This window comes from Mesoplodon densirostris, chromosome 14 (genome assembly GCF_025265405.1).
Source record: "Mesoplodon densirostris isolate mMesDen1 chromosome 14, mMesDen1 primary haplotype, whole genome shotgun sequence".
In the NCBI taxonomy this organism is placed as follows: domain Eukaryota; kingdom Metazoa; phylum Chordata; class Mammalia; order Artiodactyla; family Ziphiidae; genus Mesoplodon; species Mesoplodon densirostris.
Window position 1 is genome coordinate 72177372 of NC_082674.1, and position 25524 is coordinate 72202895.

A 25524-nucleotide genomic window follows, 5' to 3' on the forward strand; every position below is an offset into this window, starting at 1 on the left:
ATGCTGGGCGGGTCCTCAGAGATGCCTGGGGAGATACAGGAAACGGATTTGGATTCAGGCTGATGCAGGTAGGACAGCAAAGCCGTGCAGGCTGGTTCAGTTGGCTGTTGGATTTTGGCTGTAAAACATCACAGGAGATTAAGGGGCTGTTTTATTTTATAGCACGAAAATGATCCCAACGCATACTCTGTGGCAAGTTTTAAGTGGGCAAAATGTGCCTTTCCAGGTGCCCTCTTTCAGGGGCTCTGCCCTGCACCTCTTCTACCCAATCCCAGCCCCCTCCCTGGGGCACCACCTCCCTCTCTGGGGCACCACCTCCCTCTGTGCTCCAGACAGGCTGCTGCTCCCTGAGAACCATCACTTTCCCACTTGCTTCCCCCATCAGACTGAACTGATGACCTGAGGAGAGCAGAGCGTGGCTTGGAGGTAACTCTTCTGAACAGCTGACCCTTCCCTGGGTATTCCTGAAGACTCAAGGCCTTAATTCGATGACTGCATTTCTTTTTTTCTTTTATTCATTTTAGTTCAGTTTTTTTTCCAGTTTTATTAAGATACAATTGACCTACAACACTGTATGTTTAAGGTGTACAGCATAATGATTTGACTTACACATATTGTGGAATGCTTAAAAAGTTTAGTTAACATCCATCATCTCATACGGATGCACACACAAAAAAGAATTTAACGTGATGAGAATTTTTAGGATCTACTTTCTTACCAACTTTCAAAATGCATCACACAGCAGTGTTAACTATAGTCATCACATTGTACATTACTTCCCTAGTATTTGTCTTACAACTGGAAGTTTAGGCCTTTTGACCACTTTCATCCAATTCCCACTCCCCCACCTCTTGCCTATGGTAACAACAAATCTGGTCTCTTTTTCTATGAGGTTTCTTTTTAGATTCCACATAAGTGGGATCATATAGTATTAGTCTTTGTCTGACTTATTTCACTTAGCATAATGCTGTCAAGGTCCATTCATGTTGTTGGAAATGACAGAACTTCCTTTTTATGGCTGAATAATATATATATATTGAATATATATATAATGTATGTATATATATATGTATATGTATATCTATGCTTCATTTGGTTTATCCATTCATCCATTGATAGACACTTAGCTTGTTTCCATGTTTTGGCTATTGTTAAATAATGCTGCTATGAACGTGGGGTTACAGAATAGACCCCCAGAGACAAAGTGGTATCTAGTTGGGGAACAAGAGCATGCTCTGGTGGGAGCTGGGGAGATGGTCCACTAGGACTGCGGTCCAGGGGCCAGAAGGGCTCTGGTGTCAGAAAGAAGCCCAAGGTTGATGGTGCAAGGGGGGGAAGTGGGGAGGAGGTGGGTCTAAGGACAGAGAAGACCCTGGTGGCCAAGACGAAGAAGCCGGTGGGGCTGAGTGGGAGTGAAAGAGGACAAGTGACGATTATGAGGACACAGTGGCCAGGGGACTCCCGAGCAAAGTGGTAAGGCCAGCCTTGGGGGTGGGAATGCCAGTGAGAATGGAGGGGCCTTGACAGAGAGGGCCCTGGTGGCAGAACAAGAGCCAGTGATGCGGTGGAAAAGTGTGGTAGGGGGCAGGGCCCGCCGGTGAGGAGGGAGACAGTGAGGGAGACCTGCAGGGAGCCTGGACGGCTGCAGTGAAGGGAAACGGGCCTGTGGAAGGCACTCCAGCAGAGGCTGGGAGACCTTGTAGTGCCCTCTGAGAAGGTGGAGGCTGGGGTTATGGGGGCTCAGAAAGAGGACCGTGAACACTGAAGTGGGCACAGAGGATGCAGTATCTTCTCCAAGCTCCCCAAATAGCAGAATGCCAGCTTTGGAAGACCTACATGTACATATATGAAAACACCTCACAGCTAGGATAACGACACACAGTTGCTGACAGTTGCCCTTATCAAGGAGCTTGCCCGGGACTCCCTGGGGCTGCAGGGGACAGGGTACAAGCCTCAGTTAGGGCGGAACAGGGGCAAGGTGTCCTGGCAGGGGTAGCGGCACCTGACGGTTTCTCCTGTCCTGTTTCCCGCACCCCATTTCTCACCCCCAAGGCTTTATCCCACATTCTCTTCCCTAGAGATTCCCTTGACATGTCAGGCCAAGCTGTCCTGAGGCCCTGGAATTGTACCAGCCTTCCTGGGAAAAAGGAACACAGAAAGCAGGGAAATGATGACCTCCTTCACAGAAGAGAAAGCAGGACTGGTGCCACCTGAGTTTTTTTTTTTTTTTTTTTTACATCTTTATTGGAGTATAATTGCTTTACAATGGTGTGTTAGTTTCTGCTTTATAACAAATCCACTTGAGTTTTTTTTCTGGCAAGCTCTCCAGGCTGGGAAACCAGCAGACTGGGTTACCTGTGGTGAAGGAAGGAGCAAAGAGATACTCTAAGGAGGTCGAGGCTGAGTAGAATGATCCTCAGCAGCTTAGACCTGAGAGCCACAAGAATTAGTATCGGGAGTGCAGGCTGGCCACAGACCACCAGACACACCTGGAGCTGGATAAGTTCCCTTTATTGCATCTCATGAAAAGTTCTTTGGGATGGACTTTAAAGGATCTGGGCTCTTATTAGATGATTTTGATGAGTGTTCAAAGAAGCACGGTTTGCTCTGGAGTGGATGCTGTCAGGAAAAGAGAGATGGCTCTATGATTGGTGTCTTCATGAATCTCATCTAGAAGGTGAGAGGAATGAAGCGAGGCTAAAGCTGTGTGACGAGGAGCAGCAGGCCCCACATTACCCAGAATAGGGGATGTGCCTCATTTTTCCAGCTTGAACACTGCTTGTGTTTTCGTCTGCGCTCGGATGTGATTATGGAGTGAGCTTGTTTTCGCCTTGATCCATCAGTCACAGAACAGCTTCATCTGATGTTGGTGACCTGTGAAATTGCTTACGTTCAGTAGGAAACACCTGTCAGTGCTGAGCCGTCTCCTAGACACACCAAGGCTTTCCAGGCCAGCTCCTGGCTGTCAGAGCTGCTCTTCTCTAATGCCCCTCTTCAGTCAGGGGCAGACAAAGTCAGACCACAAGGCATTAATCCACGACGTCCAGATTTTCACTGGTCAAGATTTTGTCAGTTAAGACCAGGAGGATGTCCAGAGGGCATAGTCTTTGTTGGACTAGGGTTAGTTGTAGGATGAGTTGTTGAGTTATCTGATGTGCCAACGACTGCACGGCAGCATTTAAGTTGTTGGACAGGATACACTGACCAACTGTAACACAGGCAATGACCAGAAGCAAAAGGATCATGAGTCTTGTGAAAAGACTTAAAGCCAGGGTCCCAGATTATAAAACCCAGGCAATGAAAGCATGTCCCAGAATCCAGCTGGGTCTTTTAGAGAATCGGATGGATTTTTTGTTTATCCTAATATCCACAGTTGTGCTTGCCCTGTAGTTCATAAATGCAGCAAGAAGTACAAACCACCCTCCACCAGCTTAGAGGAAATCAAGGTGTTCAAAGGGGCCTTGAGCATCCTGTCCAGTCTTGTCAGGATTGTGTTGTTGGCAGGTAGGATGTGCAGTGGAAAACTCCTCAGTGGTATCTTTAAAATTACCCTACTAATGCTGGTTCAATACTGTTGCCAATTTTTCTCTGCTTTATGGGTAATATCACTACTTTTTGATATTTTTAATATCACACTATTTGCTAAATGTCACTTTTTATCACGGTCACCTCCTTACATATAGAAAAGCATGTCAAAGCTCTTTAATTCACTGTCAATTTTATAGGGGCTTGTGTGATGGGCATTTGTTTCTAAAGCATTTCAATGTCATGGACTATCTCCAAATCATCCACCTATCCTATCAGTATATTTACTTTTGTTATTTGGCAGATCTGGGAGAGGGTATTGAATGGGTACAATTTTTGAGAAAACCTTATAATTCAAGGGTAAATTGAGTCTGATGACACTTTTAATTTTACTTTCTAAGTATGAGTAATCTACATACACAATTAAATCAGAGTTATCCAAGGGAGTCTTCAGAAGGTCAGTGCAGGGTATGGATAGTCCCCTGAGGCAAGCAATTATGGGCTGTCCCTTTGTGGGAGAGGGAAGGGGGTGGCTGGGTTTAGAGAGGGGCAGTGATGCATGACAGAAAAGCACCAGTACTTCATAGGTTAGGTGACTAGCTGAAAGATGCTGAGAGCTTACTGTCAATGGAAGAATCTATACAGCACAGCATGGGAAACCATTAAGATGAGTGGAGACCCTAGAACTAAACCAGCTGAAGTTTTCACACTTTTGTTGTCACTGCTGTGGTTCTTAGACAAGATGGATATATATATGTTTTGGCTATTGGAGCTAAAGAAAGACTGAAATAAGCAAAGGGCCTCTGGTGATTTCCATTTAACTGAAGCAGTTCCCTAGTGCCTGTTCAGATTTATAATAAAAGGAAAGGGGGTGGGGCAAGGGGAGGATTTGTGAATCCAGAACAATGGAGGAAACTTTTGGAAGATAGTTTTATTGTACCAGTCTTTGTGTCCAAGGACTATGTTTCTTTTAACTTGAAAAACATATTAATTGAAAGATATTTAATAGACCTTACTTATATATAACTAACCTAGGAAGATCGACTCCTTTTTTAATTTGTCAGGATTGTTTTAATATTAAGTTTGGTAGGGACTTCCCTGGTGGCACAGTGGTTAAGAATCCGCCTGCCAATGCAGGGGACAGTTCAAGCCCTGGTCCGGGAAGATCCCATATGCCGTGGAGCAACTAAGCCTGTGCACCACAACTACTGAGCCTGCACTCTAGAGCCCGCAACCCACAACCACTGAGCCCACGTGCCACAACTACTGAAGCCCGTGCGACTAGAGCCCGTGCTCTGCAACAAGAGAAGCCACCGCAATGAGAAGCCCACGCACAACGAAGAGTAGCCCCTGCTCGCCGCACATGGAGAAAGCCCGTGTGCAGCAACGAAGACCCAGTGCAGCCAAAGTATAAATAAATAAATTAATTAAAAGAAAATAAGCTTGGTAGACAAAAATTCTCGCAATAGAATTGAAGTTTGAAGAAACTTTGGACAAACTTAATCATTCAAATTGCCCTCACTTTTATGTGGTTAACAGCAAATCTTTATTTATGCCATCTAATGGCCACTTTAGAAAATCCACAGATAGTGTAGGCATAAAATTCATCCTAACAATGTTATTATTTTGAATCTAGGTATGATTTTGGGAAAGGCAAAATCAAGACTAGTTTTTATAGAAGACAAGATATGTGATAAGTACCCCAAAATAGGAAATAATTTGATGAAAAATACCTTAGTTTACCCAAATTCTATTTTTACTTTTATTTTACATTATTCATGCACAGATTGTAGTAATTATTAATATACCTTTATATGCAAGTACTTAGGTATGTGTAAATATATTTAAGACATTTAAAGCTTATATTGAATACCTATAGATTTAAAACATAATTTACATCTGTTCCCACATCCCTGTAAATTATGTTTTAAATCTATAGGTATTCAATATAAGCTTTAAATGTCTTAAATATATTTACACATACCTAAGTACTTGCATATAAAGGCATATTAGTAATTACTACAATCTGTGCATGAATAATGTAAAATAAAAGTACAGATGTATATGTATGACTGATTCACTTTGTTATAAAGCAGAAACTAATAAAAAAAATAAAATAAACAAAAAAACATAATTTATCAGTATATTAAATAAAAATGTACATATCACTAAATTTACCATGTTAATAAGCAGAAAATCATATCCATTATGTTAAATACATATTTGTATTTCTCTGTAATTACTGTGCCTGGTATAATTAACTGTTTATATTCTCTTTAACTGAAGTGATCAACTATTTTTCTTTTCTCCAGAAAATAAAGAAAATTAGAGAACAGAAAATGAATTGTTTGGCTATTTTTTTCTCCATGAGTACTCATTTCATACCATTTTAATAATTTTGAGGGAAAAAGAAACATAAATAATATTATTCAAAGGCATTTTCATCGTTTGTTAATGGATTGCCATTCTGAGAAATAAGGGTAAAAATTTTATTTAGTGACTAATGTTTTGTATCAGTTTCTTATTTAGAAACTGTCCAGACCTCCAGTTTTAATTAATTAATTGTTTACCAATGTCTTAAAGCTGAGAAAAGTTTAAATGTATAAAACAGATTTTGACACAAATACATAAAAAGAGAGCGATAGATGGTTTAGACAGTAACTTGGACCCTTGATATTTTTATCAAGCTGTGTGATCAAAAAGCCAGTACTTAATACTTCTCAAAGTATAGAAAGGAAGGACAGGATATTAAATATCCTCTACATAAAATAAAATGGTCTTTTTTTTTTAAAGAAAAACAAGACAAATAATGTCTTCATGGAGGTTTCTTCACTTTTTGTTCTTTTTTGTTCTAAAGTACCTCCCAAACATACAATGTTGCTTGTGTCAAAAGCTCCCTAAAACGGCCAGCGCAATTCCAAATTGTCCTTGGTGAAACTGTGACAGAATGATAAGCATACTAGTTAGTATTGTTAACAAGAAAAGATGAAGAAAACACGTGTTTGGCCTGAAAGAGGCACCATTTAGATTGAGAAGAACTTGAGAACTGGAATGGCCCTTAAAAATAGTGCTTGGGTAACTTTTTGTCTCCCCTGAGCCTGACCAAAGGCCAATGGTCACCAAGGAGTGGCCAGAAAAACCTTCTGAAATAAAGCAATTCTCTGAGACACAAAGACAGGACAGAAGAAGTCCTTGTAAGGTTTGAAATGATGGGAGGCAAAGGAGTACCATTCTGGGGAATCCCCTGGGTCCAACTTAAGGATGGACTAACTGGGCTTGGCAGGTCGACTTTACAGAGGCCTCCCTGATCCTGGCCCCTGGTGGTCACACCTTTGTGGAATTCCCCTCTTCCTTGAGTGTGGGCTGGACCTGTGACTTGCTTCCAACCAATGGAATGCAACAAAGGAGACAGAATCTAGGCCACTGCATTTTATATGATTACCTAAGAGGGTAGCACCCATCTTGCTAAAGTCTCTCACTCCAGTGTTGGTTTTGAAGAAGCAACTTGCCATGAATTTTATAACCACAAGGAAATGACTTCTGCCAACAACCTGGGAAAGCTTGGAAGCAGATACCTGCCCTGTCAAGGACCTGAGGAGAACCCAGCTTTGGCTGATGTCTTTCTTGAAGCCTTGTGAGACCCTAAGCAGATCAGCGAGCTAAGCTGTGCCCAGAGTCCTGACCCAGAGAAACAGCAGGGTGATGAGCACGTGTGGTTTTAAGCGGCTGAGACTGTGGTTAATACGTTACATGACAACAGAAAACAAATGCTCTAGCCTACGCTCATCTCCCTACAGGCTTTTCCTCTTCTGGGCAATTTCATTTCTAAATATCCAACTTATCATTCAGATATTTTCCTCTAGTCATGAGCAGCAGAGGTTAAAATTACTTACCAAAACTTTATTAGACTCTTTGGGTAAAAATTAACCAATGGTCTTTTCCCCGTTTTAAACATTAATATTAGCCTAGTAAAAGAGGCAGCACAACATTAGCAGGGGCTGCTTTTATCAATATTTATACAGCTGGCCTCAATCCAACTCCAGCAAGGACAGCTTCTGTTGAGGCACACAGGTCTCTCTCCAGTTAGACCCAGCCCTTCGAAGTTAGTGTCCTTCTGCTTTATCTCCTCTCCAGGCTGTACATATACTGGATATTCAATAATTGTGGAATTGAAAGTGTGATTGCCTTGAAGCTTATTAATTAATGATATCTGGCTTCACTTCACACAGCACTTCTCCTTGATGCCAAAACTCTATGACAGGACAGATGCTGGGACCACAAGCAGTGAGTATGCCAATGTCACTGCTGCCTGAGCCAAATTTTACGAGACAAGGAAAACAAAGGGCAATAGAATCCTGAGTCCTCAGCATCATCTTTAGGTAGCTGCCACAGAATTTCCCAGTACTGAACCTCTCTTAAAATTCTTACTTCTCCCCACCCCTCCAGGTATCTGAAATAGAATAAAAGGAAATAAAACAACTTTCCCTAAATGACTTTTCCCTTCTCTTTTTTCTTTAAATAGCAACCTCAACTGCTGGCAGAGGTTTCTAGGAATTCAAGGAACATCAATAAAGGTTAGGCCAAATGAGACTTATAATTAGAAAACAGATACTATTTTGGGTATTAAATTTAAGGAAAAAATGAAGCCAAGTCCACATACGTATTTATAGACACCACAGCACAGAGCAGCCGGTCCAGCTGCACCCAGTGTCTAATGCTTCTGGCTGAATCTGTTCTCCAGGGGAACAGACTAAGCTCCTTTAGGGCAGGGACCGCATTCTGGTCAGCTCTGGATTTCTTCAACACATAACACACTCTTCACTCAAAGGGCCACTCATAGCATGTGTTGAATTCAATTAAACGAGAAAACAATTTTTAAAAAAAGTTAACGACGATTGCTAAGGTGACATCTGAACCCACATGTTCAAACACTGCCATTCTTACCCATTTCCCAGTGAAACTACTGGAGGGAAAGGGGAAAGAATTAAACCAATTAATAGCACTAAAACCTCCAAGCCTACCTAAGGAAGAATCACACCATGTTTAGCCAGTGAAAATGACTAGAATTTAAAACATATTTTAATGAGAACACTTTCTCACCATCTTTAAATAGAAATGACTTGCACTTTTTACTCTGAAGCTGTGAGGCCATCAGGACTTATTCACTTCCTGGTCTGTGGGGTTCTGAAGCCACCCCACCACCAGCTCTCCAGTGCTCTTGAGGCACGTGCTGGACATGTCCTCCTCTGTTGGGAGACCTTGTGGCAGCTTCAGGGGCTTGATTCTGTGACATAAGGGAATGCTTTTAGAGTTATACTAGGTAACATGTCTTAAGAAACTGCTGGAATAACAAACAACAAACCTTATCAAATGTTTAACCACTTTCAGTTTTGCATTCACCGAAGGGATATTCTTGTGAACTTGAGGAGTATGTGCCTACAAACAAAGGAAACAACGTTATGGATCAATTTCAAAAGCACAGATGGTCCTATGTTACAGGAAAAGGTTAAGATGTAGGCTCATTCTGTCTAAATCAAACTTCCAAATATATTACATGAAATAATACATTTAAACAAAGTTTTAAAAGTGGAAAATTTAAAGCAAATTTAAACAACACTAAAGATGACTAAAATAGTTACATACTTTTTGCAACCCAAGCATCTTTATTATATCTTTCTCCCAATATGGACGTCTTTTTGTACTTTTTATTCTGGTAACAATATGCAGTTTATGAGGTTGCTGTGGATCCCCACCATATTTTTCATGATCTTCAGGTGAAGGCTGAAAAACCTGGAAAGGAAGAATTATAAACCGTGAATTTTCAATTTACACAGCTTCTATGTACCTCCTTTATTGTTTTTTCCTTAAAAAAACTTCAAACAACTACATAATGATTTCATCCCTAATAGCTCTATAATCCTAACCCTCAAATTGAACATTTCTACCAGGCTGATTACTCAGATAGTTGGAGTCTAAGAATTTCATACTCTAAGAAAAATACCACACAGGCAAGGGTTTGTTATGTTTTGCTTTTATTAAGAGAAAAGCAGGAGCAACCAGATGACACTAAAGAGTTCAAATGTCAAGAGAATATATTGCATTCTATGAGCTGGGCCTTGGGCTGCATTCCCTCCCCCATTCAAGTAGGGGGACAAACAAAAACTTACAATGACAATAACACATGAGTATTATAAAAAGTACGTATTCACTGCAACCCCGAATAAGGATGTATGTATAACACTATTTGTAATACGGAATTTTTTTTTTTTTTTTTGCGGTAAGCAGGCCTCTCACTGTTGTGGCCTCTCCCGTTGTGGAGCACAGGCTCCGGACGCGCAGGCTCAGCGGCCATGGCTCACGAGCCCAGCCGCTCCGCGGCATGTGGGATCTTCCCGGACCAGGGCATGAACCTGTGTCCCCTGCATCGGCAGGCGGACTCTCAACCACTGCGCCACCAGGGAAGCCCAATACTGAAAATTTTAAAGGCCAGATCTATATTCCTCAAGAGAATAGCTAAATAAATTATGATGCATACATTCTAAATAAAACTAAAAATAATATAACTAAATAAAATACGATGCAAATAAATTATGATGAATCCTACTGGCTATAATGCTACCATTAAAACAAATAAGGTTTACTATCTTTGTAAGTACTAACATTGAAGGATGGTCATAATATATTGAGCAAAAAAACCAAATTTCCACACCACTGTGTAACAGGATCTTGTATTTCTTTCATCTACACCATGATGAGTGTGTATATATGATATATTCTGTAACTACTAATTCTAAGAATATGATCCTAAGTTTTACTTTCTATTGTTTTTAACATCTTTATTGCAGTATAATTGCTTTACAATGGTTAGTTTCTGCTTTATAAGAAAGTGAATCAGCTATACATATACATATATCCCCATATCTCCTCCCTCTTGCATTTCCCTCCCATCCTCCCTATCCCACCCATCTAGGTGGTCACAAACCACCGAGCTGATCTCCCTGTGCTATGCAGCTGCTTCCCAGTAGCTATCTATTTTACATTTGGTAGTGTATATATGTCCATGCCACTCACTTCATCTCAGCTTACCCCTCCCACTCCCCACATCCTCAAGTCCATTTCCTATGTCTGCGCAGTTATTCCTGTCCTGCCCCTAGGTTCTTCAAAACCTCCCTTTTTTTTTTAGATTCCATATATATGTTTTAGCATATAGTATTTGTTTTTCTCTTTCTGACTTACTTCACTCTGCATGACAGTCTCTAGGTCCATCCACCTCATTACAAATAACTCAATTTCGTTTCTCGTTATGGCTGAGTAATATTCCATTGTATATATGTGCCACATCTTCTTTATCCATTCACCTATTGATGGACACTTAGGTTGCATCAATATCCTGGCTATTGTACATAGAGCTGCAATGAACAATGTGGTACATGACTCTTTTTGAATTATGGTTTTCTCAGGTTATATGCCCAGTAGTGGGATTGGTGGGTCATATGGTAGTTCTACTTTTAGTTTTTTAAGGAACCTCCATACTGTTCTCCATAGTGACTGTATCAATTTACATTCCCACCAACAGCACAAGATGGTTCCATTTCCTCCACACCCTCTCCAGCATTTATTGTTTGTAGATTTTTTTGATGATGGCCATTATGACTGGTGTGAGGTGATACCTCATTGTAGTTTTGATTTGCATTTCTCTAAGGATTAGCGACGTTGAGCATTCTTTCATGTGTTTGCTGGCAATCTGTATACCTTCTTTGGAGAAATGTCTACTTAGGTCTTCTGCTCATTTCTGGATTGGGTTGTTTGTTTTTTTGATATTGCGCTGCATGAGCTGCTTGTATATTTTGGAGATTAATCCTTTGTCAGCTGCTTCGTTTGCAAATATTTTCTCCCGTTCTGAGGGTTGCCTTTTCATCTTGTTTATATTTTCCATTGCTGTGCAAAAGCCTTTAAGTTTCATTAGGTCCCATTTCTTTAGTTTTGTTTTTATGTCCATTTCTCTAGGAGGTGGATCAAAAAGGATCTTGCTGTGATTTATGTCATACAGTGTTCTGCCTATGTTTTCCTCTAAGAGTTTTATAGTGTCTGGCCTTACATTTAGGCGTTTAATCCATTTTGAGTTTATTTTTGTGTATGGTGTTAGGGAGTATTCTGATTTCATTCTTTTACATGTACCTGTCCAGTTTTCCCAGCACCACTTATTGAAGAGGCTGTCTTTTCTCCATTGTATACTCTTGCCTCCTTTATCAAAAATAAGGTGACCATATGTGCGTGGGTTTATCTCTGGGCTTTCTATGCTGTGCCATTGATCTATATTTCTGTTTTTGTGCCAGTACCATATTGTCTTGATTACTGTAGCTTTGTAGTATAGTCTGAGGCCCAGGAGCCTGATTCCTCCAGCTCCATTTTTTGTTCTCAAGATTGCTTTGGCTACTCGGGGTCTTTTGTGTTTCCATACAAATTGTGAAATTTTTTGTTCTAGTTCTGTGAAAAATGCCAGTGGTAGTTTGATAGGGATTGCATTGAATCTGTAGATTGCTTTGAGTAGTACAGTCATTTTCACAATACTGATTCTTCCATTCTAAGAACATGGTATATCTCTCCATCTGTTTGTATCATCTTTAAATTCTTTCAACAGTGTCTTATAGTTTTCTGTGTACAGGTCTTTTGTCTCCTTAGGTAGGTTTATTCCATGGTATTTTATTCTTTTTGTTGCAATGGTAAATGGGAGTGTCTCCTTAATTTCTCTTTCAGATTTTTCATCATTAGTGTACAGGAATGCCAGAAATTTCTGTGCATTAATTTTGTATCCTGCTACTCTACCAAATTCATTGATTAGTTCTAGTAGTTTTCTGGTAGCATGTTTAGGATTCTCTATGTATAGTATCATGTCATCTGTAAACAGTGACAGCTTTACTTCTTTTACATTTGGATTCCTTTTATTTCTTTTTCTTCTCTGATTGCTGTAGCTAAAACTTCCAAAACTATGTTGAATAATAGTGGTGAGAGTGGACAACCTTGTCTTGTTCCTGATCTTAGAGGAAATGGTTTCAGTTTTTCACCACTGAGAATGATGTTGGCTGTGGGCTTGTCATATATGGCCTTTATTATGTTGAGGTAAGTTCCCTCTATGCCTACTTACTGGAGGATTTTTATCATAAATGGGTGTTGAATTTTGTCAAAAGCTTTTTCTGCATCTATTGAGATGAGCATATGGTCTTTATCCTTCAATTAGTTAATATGGTGTATCACACTGGTTGATTTGCATATACTGAAAAATCCTTGCATCCCTGGGATAATCCCACTTGATCATGGTGTATAATCCTTTTAATGTGTTGTTGGATTCTGTTTGCTAGTACTTTGTTGAGGATTTTTGCGTCTACGTTCATCAGTGATATTGGTCTTTAATTTTCTTTTTTTGTAGTATCTTTGTCTGGTTTTGGTATCAGGGTGATGGCGGCCTCATAGAATGAATTTCAGAATGTTCCTTCCTCCGCAATTTTTGGAAGAGTTTGAGAAGGATAGGTGTTAGCTCTTCTCTAAATGTTTGATAGAATTCACCTGTGAAGCCATCTGGTCCTGGACTTTTGTTTGTTGTAAGGTTTTTAATCACAGTTTCAATTTCATTACTTGTGGTTGGCCTGTTCATATTTTCTATTCTTCCTGGTTCAGTCTTGGAAGGTTATACCTTTCTAAGAATTTGTCCATTTCTTCCAGGTTGTCCATTTTATTGGCATACAGTTGCTTATAGCAATCCCTCATGATCCTTTGTATTTCTGCAGTGTGAGTTGTTACTTCTTTTTCATTTCTAATTCTGTTGATTTGAGTCTTTTCCCTTTTTTTCTTGATGAGTCTGGCTAATGGTTTATCAATTTTGTTTATCTTCTCAAAGAACCAGCTTTTAGTTTTACTGCATTTGCTACTGTTTCCTTTATTTCTTTTTCATTTATTTCTGATCTGATATTTATTTCTTTCCTTCTGCTAACTTTGGGGTTTTTTTGCTCTTCTTTCTCTAATTGCTTTAGGTGTAAGGTTAGGTTGTTTATTTGAGATGTTTCTTGTTTCTTGAGGTAGGATTGTATTGTTATAAACTTCCCTCTTAGAACTGCTTTCGCTGCATCCCATAGGTTTTGGGTCGTGTTTTCATTATCATTTGTTTCTAGGTATTTTTTGATTTCCTCTTTAATTTGTTCAGTGATCTCTTGGTTATTAAGTAGTGTAATGTTTGGCCTCCATGTGTTTGTATTTTTTAGATTTCTTCTTGTAATTGATATCTAATCTCATAGCTTTGTGGTCAGAAAAGATACTGATACAATTTCAATTTTCTTAAATTTACCAAGGCTTGATTTGTGACCCAATATATGATCTATCCTGGAGAATGTGCCATGAGCACTTGAGAAGAAAGTGTATTCTGTTGTTTTTGGATGGAATGTCCTATAAATATCAATTAAGTCCATCTTGTTTAATGTATAATTTAAAGCTTGTGTTTCCTTATTTATTTTCATTTTGGATGATCTGTCCATTGGTGAAAGTGGGGTGTTAAAGTCCCCTACTATGATTGTGTTACTGTCGATTTCTCCTTTTATGGATGTTACTATTTGCTTTATGTATTGAGGTGCTCCTATGGTGGGTGCATAAATATTTACACTTGTTATATCTTCTTCTTGGATTGATCCGTTGATCATTATGTAGTGTCCTTCTTTGTCTCTTATAATAGTCTTTATTTTATTTTACTATTATTTTAAATTAATTAATTAATTAATTTTATGCGGGCCTCTCACTGTTGTGGCCTCTCCCGTTGCGGAGCACAGGCTCCGGATGCGCAGGCTCAGTGGCCATGGCTCACGGGCCCAGCCGCTCCGTGGCATGTGGGATCTTCCCAGACCAGGGCATGAACCTGTGTCCCCTGCATTGGCAGGTGGACTCTCAACCACTGTGCCACCAGGGAAGCCCCCCAATAGTCTTTATTTTAAAGTCTATTTTGTCTGATATGAGAATTGCTACTCCAGCTTTCTTTTGATTTCCATTTCCATGGAATATCTTTTTCCATCCCCTCACTTTCAGTCTGTATGTGTCCCTAGGTCTGAAGTAGGTCTCTTGTAGACAGTATATATATGGGTCTTGTTTCTGTAACCATTCAGCCAGCCTGTGTCTTTTGGTTGGAGCATTTAATCCATTTACATTTAAGATAGTTATCGATACGTATGTTCCTATTACCATTTTCTTAATTGTTTTGGGTTTGTTATTATAGGTCTTTTTCTTTTCTTGTGTTTCCTGCCTAGAGAAGTTCCTTTAGCATTTGTTGTAAAGCTGGTTTGGTGGTGCTGAATTCTCTTAGCTTTTGCTTGTCTGTAAAGGCTTCAATTTCTCTGTCGAATCTTAATGAAATCTTTGCTGGATAGAATAATCTTGGTTGTAGGTTTTTCCCTTTCATCACTTTAAATATGTCCTGACACTCCCTCTGGCTTGCAGAGTTTCTGTTGAACCTTATGGGGATTCCCTTGTATGTTATTTGTTGTTTTTCCCTTGCTGCTTTTTTTTTCTTTGTATTTAATTTTTGATATTTTGATTAATTTGTGTCTTGGCGTGTTTCTCCTTGGATTTATCCTGTATGGGACTCTCTGCGCTTCCTGGACTTGACTGACTATTTCCTTTCCCATATTAGGGAAGTTTTCAACTATAATCTCTTCAAATATTTTCTCAGTCCCTTTCATTTTCTCTTCTTCTTCTGGGACCCCTATAATTTGAATGTTGGTGAGTTTAATGTTGTCCCAGAGGTCTTTGAGACTGTCCTCAATTCTTTTCAGTCTTTTTTCTTTATTCTGCTCTGCAGTAGTTATTTCCACTATTCTATCTTCCAGGTCACTTATCTGTTCTTCTGCCTCAGTTATTCTGCCATTGATTCCTTCTGGAGAATTTTTAATCTCATTTATTGTGTTGTTCATCTTGTTTGTTTGCTCTTTAGTTCTTCTAGGTCCTTGTTAAACGTTTCTTGTATTTTCTCTATTCTACTTCCAAGATTTTGCATCATCTTTACTATCATTACTCTGAATTCTTTTTCAGGCAGACTGCCTATTTCCTCTTCATTTGTTTGGTCTGGTGGGTTTTCACCTTGCACCTTCATCTTCTGTGTGTTTCTGTGTCTTCTCATTTTGCTTAACTTACTGTGTTTGGGGTCTCCTTTTCGCAGGCTGCAGGTTCATAGTTCCCGTTGTTTTTGGTGTCTGCCCCCAGTGGCTAAGGTTGGTTCAGTGGGTTGTGTAGGCTTCCTGGTGGAGGGGACTGTTGCCTGTGTTCTGGTGGATGAGGCTGGATCTTGTCTTTCTGGCGGGCAGGACCATGTCTGCTGGTGTGTTTTGGGGTGTCTGTGACCTTATTATGATTTTAGGCAGCCTCTCTGCTAATGGGTGCAGTTGTGTTCCTGTCTTGCTAGATGTTTGGCATAGGGTGTCCAGCACTGTAGCTTGCTGGTCGTTGAGTGGAGCTGGGTGTTCGGTTTGAGATTGAGATCTCTGGGAGAGCTTTCACCGTTTGATATTACGTGGAGCCAGGAGGTCTCTGGTGGACCAATGTCCTGAACTCGGCTCTCCCAACTCAGAGGTACAGGCCTGACACCTGGCCGGAGCACGAAGACCCTGTCAGCCACACAGCCAGTTACGTGGGGAGCTTCTTGCCTTTTGGGAAGTCTGAGGTCTTCTGCCAGCGTGCAGTAGGTGTTCCGTAGGAGTTGTTCCACATGTAGATGTATTTCTGATGTATTTGTGGGGAGGAAGGTGATCTCCACGTGTTACTCCTCCGCCATCTTGAAGGTCTCTCCCCTAAATTCTAAATATGATTCTAACAATTATATATATATGTGTGTGTATGTGTGTATGTGTATATATATATATATATATATATATATATTTATCCTTATATGTATAAAGGTGTCAAAAACATTAGGTCAAGAGTCATACCTCTGGGGAATCAGACTGAGAAAGGCCAAAAAAAAAAGACGGTACTTTAATCAAAAAAGATATTATTCAATCATTAACTTATCCACAGAGGGTTCACATTACATTGCTAAATGATGAAAGCAGCTGGAGAAGCATTATAGCCAAGATGATGCACATCTTCAAAAATATTTAACAGAAAAGTATGTGGAGGGTGTTAGCAGTATTTGCCTCCAGGTGGGTAGGATGAAGGGTATTTTTCTAGAGATTCTGATGGGGTAGGTGTGCCAAAGAAAAGGAGAGAAGAATTAAAGAAACAGTGTGAGGAGCATGAAACATTCAGGAAAAGTAAGTGGTTGTGTGTGACTAAGGTAGAAAAAAATAGGAAAAGCAATGCACGGGGAGAAGTTAAACTAAGCTTAACTATGCTGAGTCTATAGAAATTTCCAGAATGGATATAAGGCTATTGGAGGTTTGAAGCAAAATGACATTTCAAAAATAGATTCAGAAAGAAAACTCTTTCAAATGAACTGGAGGTGGAGACTGATACAAGGAAACTCAGGAAGCACTTAGAGCCATGGTTTAAGAGTCTGAATTACAGCAGCTGTAACAGAAAGAGGCTGATTTGGGGACTTTAGGTAATAAAATAGATGGATTTGTGGTGGGTGAGGGAGAAGATAGGGTTGAGATTGACTTAGAGGCTTCTAGTCTGGGAAATCAGGTAGAGGATGGTAGCATTAACTGACATCACTAATACAGGACAAGCACCCTCTTTTAGTTTGGTTGTTTGGAGGACAACCTCATTTGTAAGACAATGAGTCTAATTTTGGATAACTTGAAATACCTACAGGTTATCTAAGCAGCAAGGTCCAGAAACTACAGGAGAATATAGGAGTAAGTTCAGAAGATAGGCAAAGGGCTGGAGATGCAAATCTCAGAGTCATTTCTATAAAGTTTAAAAGTTTTCAGGCTCACTATAACCAGCGATCAAAATCACTCCCCCGACATGTTAAACAAATGCTAACATATGTATCTATCATTTCTTCCAGAAGTTTATAGTCTAAGAAACATGAAAACATATAAGACAATGCAGTTGTGGACGATGACTTGAAAAAAAAGAGATTTCTGATAAAAGAACATCAAGCACATTAAAGGTATCTAAATAGTCAATGATAGTACTATTTTAGCTTTTAAAAAAATCAGTGGAGAATGGTGGTTACCAGGGACTGGGGGGAGAAGGTATGAGGAGTTAATGTTTAATGAGTACAGAGTTCCAGTTTTGCAAGATGAAGCATTCTGGAGATGGTGGCTGTGATGGTCACAAGACAATATGAATGTACTTAATACCACTGAAATGTACACTTAAAAGTGTTTAAATTTTATGTTGCATGTATTTTACCACAGTACAAAAAAACTGGAGAAATCAAAACAAAACAGAAATCTATTGAGGGCTTAGTCAGTGTTTTCTAAAAGAATGATAGGTAGACACAAATCTAGCAGAGAAGAAGATCCAAATTAGCAATGGCTGATAGAGAAAGTGAAAACCAAGAGCCACACAGACAGTCTGAGCAGGAGGAAGAAACACTGTTGTCTCAGGACAATGGTGATATGAAAACACAAAATATCAAGGGAGAAGCCATAAGCAGGACTAAACAGATTCTGAGACCAAAACCCAGTACTTAAAAGGTCAGTGGCACATATTTATTTTTAATAATCATTTACATAAATCCTACTATGTTTAATTAAAAATAATTTTTTTTATTTTTAAAATTTTTATTGGAGTACAGTTGATTTACAATGTTGTGTTAATACCAGGTGCACAGCAAAATGAATCAGTTATACATATACATATAGTCACTCCTTTTTTTAGATTCTTTTCCCGTATAGGCCATTATAGAGTATTACGTAGAGTTCCCTGTGTTATACAGTAGGTTCTTATTAGTTATCTATTTTATATATAGTAGTGTGTATATGTCAACCCCAATCTTCCAATTTATCCCTCCCACATAAATCCTACATTTTAAACTCTACGCTTCTACCTATACCCACAAATAATTTAATGTGAAAGTTTTCAATATTACAAAAATCGGTACCTTCAAAACATAATGTAACAGGGAAGAGAGAATTCTGACTCCATGTTGGTTCTGTTTCTTTTACTTTAACCTTTGCGTTTCGTTGCTTTTGTTATAGTTGTACGCATAGATAATGGCCTGCCACAAGGAACCCTGCCCCTCTGCCTGTTAAACTAAAAGGGCTTTGTTCAGCTCACAGATATTCTGACCCTGCTCACCTGTGAATGGCTACAGAAAAGAAGAAATTAACACATCCCTTCCCCATGCAGGTCGAGGGAGGAGATTTTCCAAGACAAATAGCCTTTTTACTTTACTTCCTCACCTCCTCCCCGTCTGTTCTATAAAAGAAACTGGCATCCAGACCTCAATACGATGGTTTTTGGGTACACTAGTCTGCCATCTTCTCTGTCTGCCGGCTTTCCAAATAAGAGTCGCTATTCCTTGCCCTAACACCTCATCTCCCAATTTATTGGCCTGTTCTGCGGTGAGCAGAATGAGCTTGGACTCGGTAACAGTAACATGTTTTTCAAAAACAGTAACGTAAAAACTTACTTTATCTGGAATTCTTGACTTCGTAAATTTGTGACGAATCCAATCTGTACAAACAAGGGGCTCCACACCTTTTGTCATCATCTAAAATATGCCATAAAACATTTGATTTTTAGAACTCTATATAGTACAGAAATCATAACCTACCAATTTTTAGGTGACAAAATCTGTTCTCACCTAACCTGTAATTATTAAACATTTATCTCAGCCCCCTAGCTGAATGAATACATCTCATCTTACCACTAACATAAAGAAAAAGCACATTAAATATAAACTTCTAGACCAGCAGTTGGCAATATTCTTCCATAAAGAACCAGACAGTAAATATTTCCAGCTCTGGGGCTACACAGTTTCCACAGCCAAGTCTCAGCTCTGCCACAGGAGGGTGAAAGCAGTTGTCGACAATATGTAAACAAATTGGTGTGGCTATGTTTCAATAAAACTTTTACAAAAATAGGTGGTGGGCTGAATTTGGCTTGTAGGTTGTAGTTTGTCAGTGTGCTCTAGACAACATACAATAATTCAGCTTCAGCAATACAGTGTAAAAGAAAGCCAAAATGAGTTTCCAGTTTTCTTTCTAGTCCCAAGAATGCCATCAACTCCTATTTCCTATCTCTTGTTCCCTTTCTACAATCTTCCAGTTGTGTTTCTTTCAGGCTGCCGAAGAAAAAGGATTCACTGCTAATCCTTCATACCAGGAAACTCCTCTGGGTGGGAAATAATCATTCCCTTCATGCCCTCCCTGTACTGCAGAGATGGTATAAACAATGGGAGAATAAGCAGGAGGGAATTGGGGGTTAGGGGGAGACTGGTGAAGGACATGGGCTTTGACATACCAGGAACATTGGGCCTCTAATCCTGCTCTGTACGTACCAGCTGTGACATATGAGATACTTATCCTCTCGGAGGTCGGTTTCCTCGGCTATAAAAAGGAAATAATACTTACCACCCAGGATTAATCTGAGGTTAAGGTAAGTGCGTAAAGCACCTGGCATTATTATTATCTAAAGGCAGCAGCAGGTCCTATCTAGACTCTGGACCTCATGAATAGATTAGGCTGCACCACTGAAATTTCTAAAAGAAAGACTGGAAGGAAATACATGAAAGTACAAACATTAATGGTCTCTGGGAAATTGTTTCTCTTCTTTCTGCTTTTCTACATTTTTCTAATTTTCTATTACTGAAAATGGACTTTTCATAACTGAAGGAAAAAAAACATCTAAAACTTTCAAAAGATTAAGGTGGGCCATGGGGAATCAACACTAGACATTTTTTACCAGCATTGTCTCCAGGAAAAGGTCTTTTGTGATTTCAGATCTTTAGGGATAAAACAGCAGATATACCACAAATAAAATTAACCCTTGACGTTAAAAAAGTATATATATATATATATATATATATATATATATAAAGAAACTTAAATTTTTAACTTGCCTGTATGTTTTGTTAATTAGAAAAGAGAGAAAAAGTTCTTAAGGAATAGGAAGAAAAAAGATAATTCTTGAAAAGAAATACTTACTTGTAGTCTGCCTGGGGGCCTCTGAACTATTGAGCGCAAAATCCCTGCCATGAGTGTGGTGACTGTTCTCCTTAGGGGCTGTGGGAAGTAGAAAACAGATCTGTGGGTCAGGTATGTCTTAGAAATGGATAGCTCGAACTGAAAAACTGGATGAAGTTTAACAGCAAAATCTTGATTGTTTTAATACACAAAGGACAAGAATTAAGTTACAATAGATGTTTTATTGAGAGTTCAAGAAAACCATAGGAAGTAATTATACATTAACCATATCCCATTTTCACCAAAGAGTTAAATTACACCCTAGGCTGATTCAACAAAAATAGGCAATGGAGGTTACTATCATTTAAAAAATCTTCAACAGCAAGGGCAGATATAAAGAATGCTTTGCTATAGAATCAAAAAAAAAATTGAAAAGCTGGAAGAGACTGAAGAAATCCAAACTCCTAATTAGAACTGACAACGCTCTTACTTTATTTATGAGGAAAATGAATCCCAGAGAGTTCAATCATTTACCGAAGGGCATCCAGCTTTCAAGAGAGTATATGGTCTGGAACCCAAACCTCCTAATACCTAATACAGCACATTTTCACTAAATCATAACACCCTTCTGTTAAATAAAGCAGAATGTTCTCTTTTGCTTATTTATATTTTTAGACTATTCTTAACGAACATGCATTGCATTTATAAACTAAAAGTCATGTTTATTTAGACAAAAAACAATTATAGCCTACTGACTTAAACTTAAACTGAATGCAGAAAGATTAAGTTCATGAACTACATGTATATTTTGGACAGGTTACTTAATTTGTATGTTTCAATTTTTTCCCCCAAAGAACAGAAAGAAAATAATACCTATCTTGCAAATGAATTACTCTGAAAACACCTAAAACAGTACTTGGCACATAAGAAGCCCTCAATAAATGGTAGTTTTTACTATTATAATATCATTAAATTATTACAAAGCTATAATAAGAATATGCTAACATGCCAAAATAGGGCAAGTGCTGTATTTCAGTGCCCACCAGATTCTGGCTCACTCAAGCTCTGCAGGTCTTTCCTGTGGTGTGGACAAAGCAATGAAACTACTGGAATCAATGCGAGATGTCCCATTAGAAGGGCCTGACTTCAGAAAAAGTCTCAGCAACCGAACCAGTCCCTCAAAACTAATTACATATCAGTTTTAGAAGAGTTAACTACTATATCCTTAGCGCCCTGAAAACAAGAATTTTGTCTTGTTCGTCTTCTACTCTCAGCATATGGTACACCATCTGATGGAGAGTAGGCACCCAGTGTTTGTTGATGAATGTCTGAATCAGTTAATGGGTTAGATCCATGGTCCGCTCAACTCAGAATTCAGAAGTACATCAGAATTTCATAACTGCCATTCAGACTTCAGACCTCAAACATTACAATACAGCAGAGCAATTTCTAGTTCAAATCATCCAGTTTGCTTGGCCGGTTGTTTAGATCCCTTGTATCAAGGCTTCTTTAGAAGAGACGCTTAATCCTCCGGCCCTCCAATCAAATAGACAACGCTAAATTATTTTCTCTACCATACTCATTCCTCCCAAGTTAAGCGTTAGGTACTAACCCAACTTATTTAGCTTCACTCTTTGTTAAATCTTTCTCTTATCACTTAGATTTCAACAAGAGCCTCCTAACTGGCCTTCCTGCTTCTATTCTAACTTCCCCAAGGTCTTTTCTCCACAGCAGCAATCATCTCATTAAGTCCGAAATCAGATAATGTCAACTCCTCAGCTCAAAACCTTCCAATGAGCCAGGTTTCTCATTATTAGAGTAGGAGGTTACACACAGGCCAGAGAGGAAGACTACAATGATCCATGTGATCCAATGACAGAGGATTAATGTTGGAACTCATGTTTAGCTTAATATAGATATGCTGGATATAGAAATAATTATAGATACATATACACACATGGGTTAGCTCTGTTAGCTGAGAGGACCTAAAGGCAATGGCATCCCAGTAGCGATGAGCATGCCCAGTGCCCAGATCTTAGTTTCTAATGGCATTCTCTAAAAAAAACAACCAGGACTCCTTGGAGAAAGGCTGATTATATGGCTGTAGCAGGGAATATATAATGATGAGTCTGGAGCACCTAGTGCTAGAAAGGAACTACTCAAAAAATCAAAATGATGGGGGTATGTCAAAGGGACCAGAAGCCAAATAAAAGAGCTACCCAGTGGCTACAGCTGAAATAATATGAGCAACAAAATAAGTAACAAAGTATTGGTTTATAATCCAAAACATAAACTAACCATGAGTCCATACTGATATAAATAGATGAATAAATTAATTAATGAGGGAGAAGAAACAAATCTCCCTTACAGAAGAATTTCAAATAATTTATGTAGATACTCGCCTCTCAAAGAGGTGGAGTAAAGCTATCAACCCTGAGGCATGGGCTATACTTAAACACTTGCTACCAGAATATAGTATAGAAAGGGGGGGAAATACCATTATATTAGAGGAACTTAACAAACACTATGTCATGGAGGTGATCAAGATTAACATCAATTGTGATAAAAGTCAAGTTGATAGCATGTATCCTTGATATGATGGAATGACGATGGCACTTCACCTCTATGTCTTCCTTCCAAAAACCCCTAACACTTCTCTAACAAAATAATATGAGACAAACTCCAATTGAAGGACATTGTACAAAATACTTGACTAGGACCTCCTCAAATCCCTGACTGCCTCGAAACTGTCAAGGTCATCAAAACCAAGGAAAGTCATAGTGAAACTGTCATAGTCAAGAGAAGCATTTGACAACTAAACATAATGTGGTATCTTGGATGGGATTCTGGAACAGTAAAAGGACATCAGGTAAAAACTAAGAAAATCTGAATGAAGTATGACCTTTAGTTGATAATGTATCAATACTGGCTCATCAATTATAACGAATGTACCATACTAATGTAAGATGTTAGTAAAAGGGGAAACTTGGTGTGGGGGGTATGTAGGAACTCCATACTATTTTCATAGCGTTTCCATAAATCTAGTTATTCCAAAATTAAAAGTTTATTTATTACAAGACTAAAAAGTTCCAATGCCTCTCCATTTCAATCAGAGTGACAGCCAGTGCTAAACCCGCGCCTTGAGGATTTCACCTCCATACTCTTGCTCAATCGCTACACACACTGGCCCCACTGCAGGTCCTGGAACCTGCCAGGCAGGCATACTCCCTTGACTGGCTGTTCCCTCTCCTGGAATGCCCCTGCTATCCACATAGTTAACTCTCTTACAGCCTACAATTTCTGGCCTAAATCTCATCTTCTCAATGAGTTCTACCCTGATTCCATTATTTAACATTTTGACCCACACTACAATTGTCAGCACTCCCAATCTCTCTTACTCTCCTTGATTTTCTTTCCATAGCATTTAACATCTTCTAACATAATTTAATTTTTTGTTAGGTTTGTGGTTTACTGTCTGTTCCCACCCAACAGCATGTTGGTTCCACAAGCACAAAGATTTTAAAATTTTCTTTTGTTTTAGGCTTGCTCTGTCTATTCACAGATGTATCCCAAGCATCTACCTAAAGCAGCACTGCCACGTAGCAGCCACTCAATTAATTTTTGCTGAATGAATGAAGTGTCATTTACATACTTCAGAATGTGTGACAGTCAAAAGTTGTAAGTTTCAATAACGGTTATTCTTAATAATTAGGCACATAACTCTTGGACCTTGAAGCAATTATACTGTCTTTCACCGTACAATTAAGTTTCTCTTGCAAAAACACAAGCAGGAAAATAAATGCACCATATGAGAAGTATGATCCTACTTCCATTAATTAAAAAAAAAAGATGTCTGTGAATGTGTGTGTGAACAGAGAAGAACTCTGGAAGGCTATCAGAGAAACGTTAGCATACCCAGGGAGAGGAGGGTTGCTATTTCCGCCCCTCCCCGACGTCCCACACCCCCGTAATGTCTGATAGGTTTGTTGTTACTCTTTTACAATGACCATGCGTGTAACTGTTCTTTAAAAAAAACTAATTCCTTTTCTAAAGAGACATAATGGTAAATGGCGGGGGGGGCACTACTGAAAATGCAGAACATAGGATTTCCCTTTCAATAAATCGACAACTCTGAAGGCAAGAAATGTCTCTTTGAACTCCTAATGTCTTCTAGGTAGGCGTCCGAAGTGCCTCTTGGAATAAACAAAACTAAACAAAAAACCGCGGAAAAAGCAGCTCTGGGTAGGTGGCGATCAAAACGCGGTTGCAAAATCACGGCTTTTAGTAAAACGGTAAATATTTTAACTGCCAACTTCAGAGGATTTACGTTCTAAAATGCGGCAATTTTTAAATTAGGCAATTTTGTATCTCCATCAACAATTCAAGTTAGGCTGACCCCAGAGGAAAGCCGAAGTTATGCATAAAGCAGAAGCACATTAAATGTTAAAACATACTTGAACTCCCTTTCCCGCCAGACTGCCCAGCCGAGGCGGCTCTGCCCTCGAGCTCCAGGAGGCGGGGCTCCACATGCCGCGTCCCGGGACTCCACAAACTGGGAAACGGGATCCAGCTGGCCAGTGGCTTTTCGGGAGCCCAAGGGACAGTACCTCGACGTAGTTCCATTCAGGTTACTGTGACCCGTAAACACAGAATTGAATGGAGGAAATAAATCCGCATCTGCACAGGGTTCCCAGATATGTACTCCTGGCAAAAATGCACTACTTTCGGCCACTCATTCCCCACTCACCAGCAATTCCTAAATGTCTTTCAGCCTGAAGCTCACCACTCAGGGGAACCGGAGCAGAGAAAGGACCCAGAGTGCCACACTCAAACCCGGCCTTCACAGTGCACACACCCTGGCATTTTAGTTCCGGCCGAGTCCCTCCCACTCAGGCGCCATAAAAAGAGAGCGCAGGCGTACTGGAGTCACGTGACCGCTCCCGGG

At 39.5% G+C, this 25524-nt stretch overlaps 1 protein-coding gene across 3 annotated transcripts; it reads right to left on the reverse strand.

The window, feature by feature from the left end:
- Positions 1 to 25450, reverse strand: MRPL30 (mitochondrial ribosomal protein L30). Of its 3 annotated transcripts, none has more exons than XM_060117759.1 (7): positions 25034 to 25315; positions 20601 to 20678; positions 19085 to 19165; positions 9169 to 9315; positions 8888 to 8961; positions 8626 to 8809; positions 1 to 25 (listed from the first exon to the last, which is right to left on the reverse strand). In XM_060117759.1, exons 1-6 carry the CDS (start codon positions 25106 to 25108, stop codon positions 8677 to 8679), a joined length of 588 nt encoding a protein of 195 aa, XP_059973742.1. In that variant the 5' UTR covers positions 25109 to 25315; the 3' UTR covers positions 1 to 25; positions 8626 to 8676. The 3 variants fall into 3 exon arrangements, with proteins under 3 accessions (XP_059973742.1, XP_059973744.1, XP_059973743.1); XM_060117761.1 differs by lacking the exon at positions 25034 to 25315 and adding an exon at positions 25327 to 25450 and having other exon boundaries at positions 2 to 25; XM_060117760.1 differs by lacking the exon at positions 1 to 25 and adding an exon at positions 54 to 118.
- Between the last annotated feature and the right edge of the window lie 74 nt (positions 25451 to 25524).

Coding starts and splice junctions, on each gene's coding strand:
- MRPL30 (XM_060117759.1), bottom strand. CDS start 25,108: ATGTGGAGCCCCGCCTCCTGGAGCTCGAGGGCAGAGCCGCCTCGGCTG. Junction 20,679..25,033: donor TGGCGGGAAAGGGAGTTCAA/GTATGTTTTAAC, acceptor TACTTCCCACAG/CCCCTAAGGAGAACAGTCAC. Junction 8,810..8,887: donor GTGGTTAAACATTTGATAAG/GTTTGTTGTTTG, acceptor CTTATGTCACAG/AATCAAGCCCCTGAAGCTGC.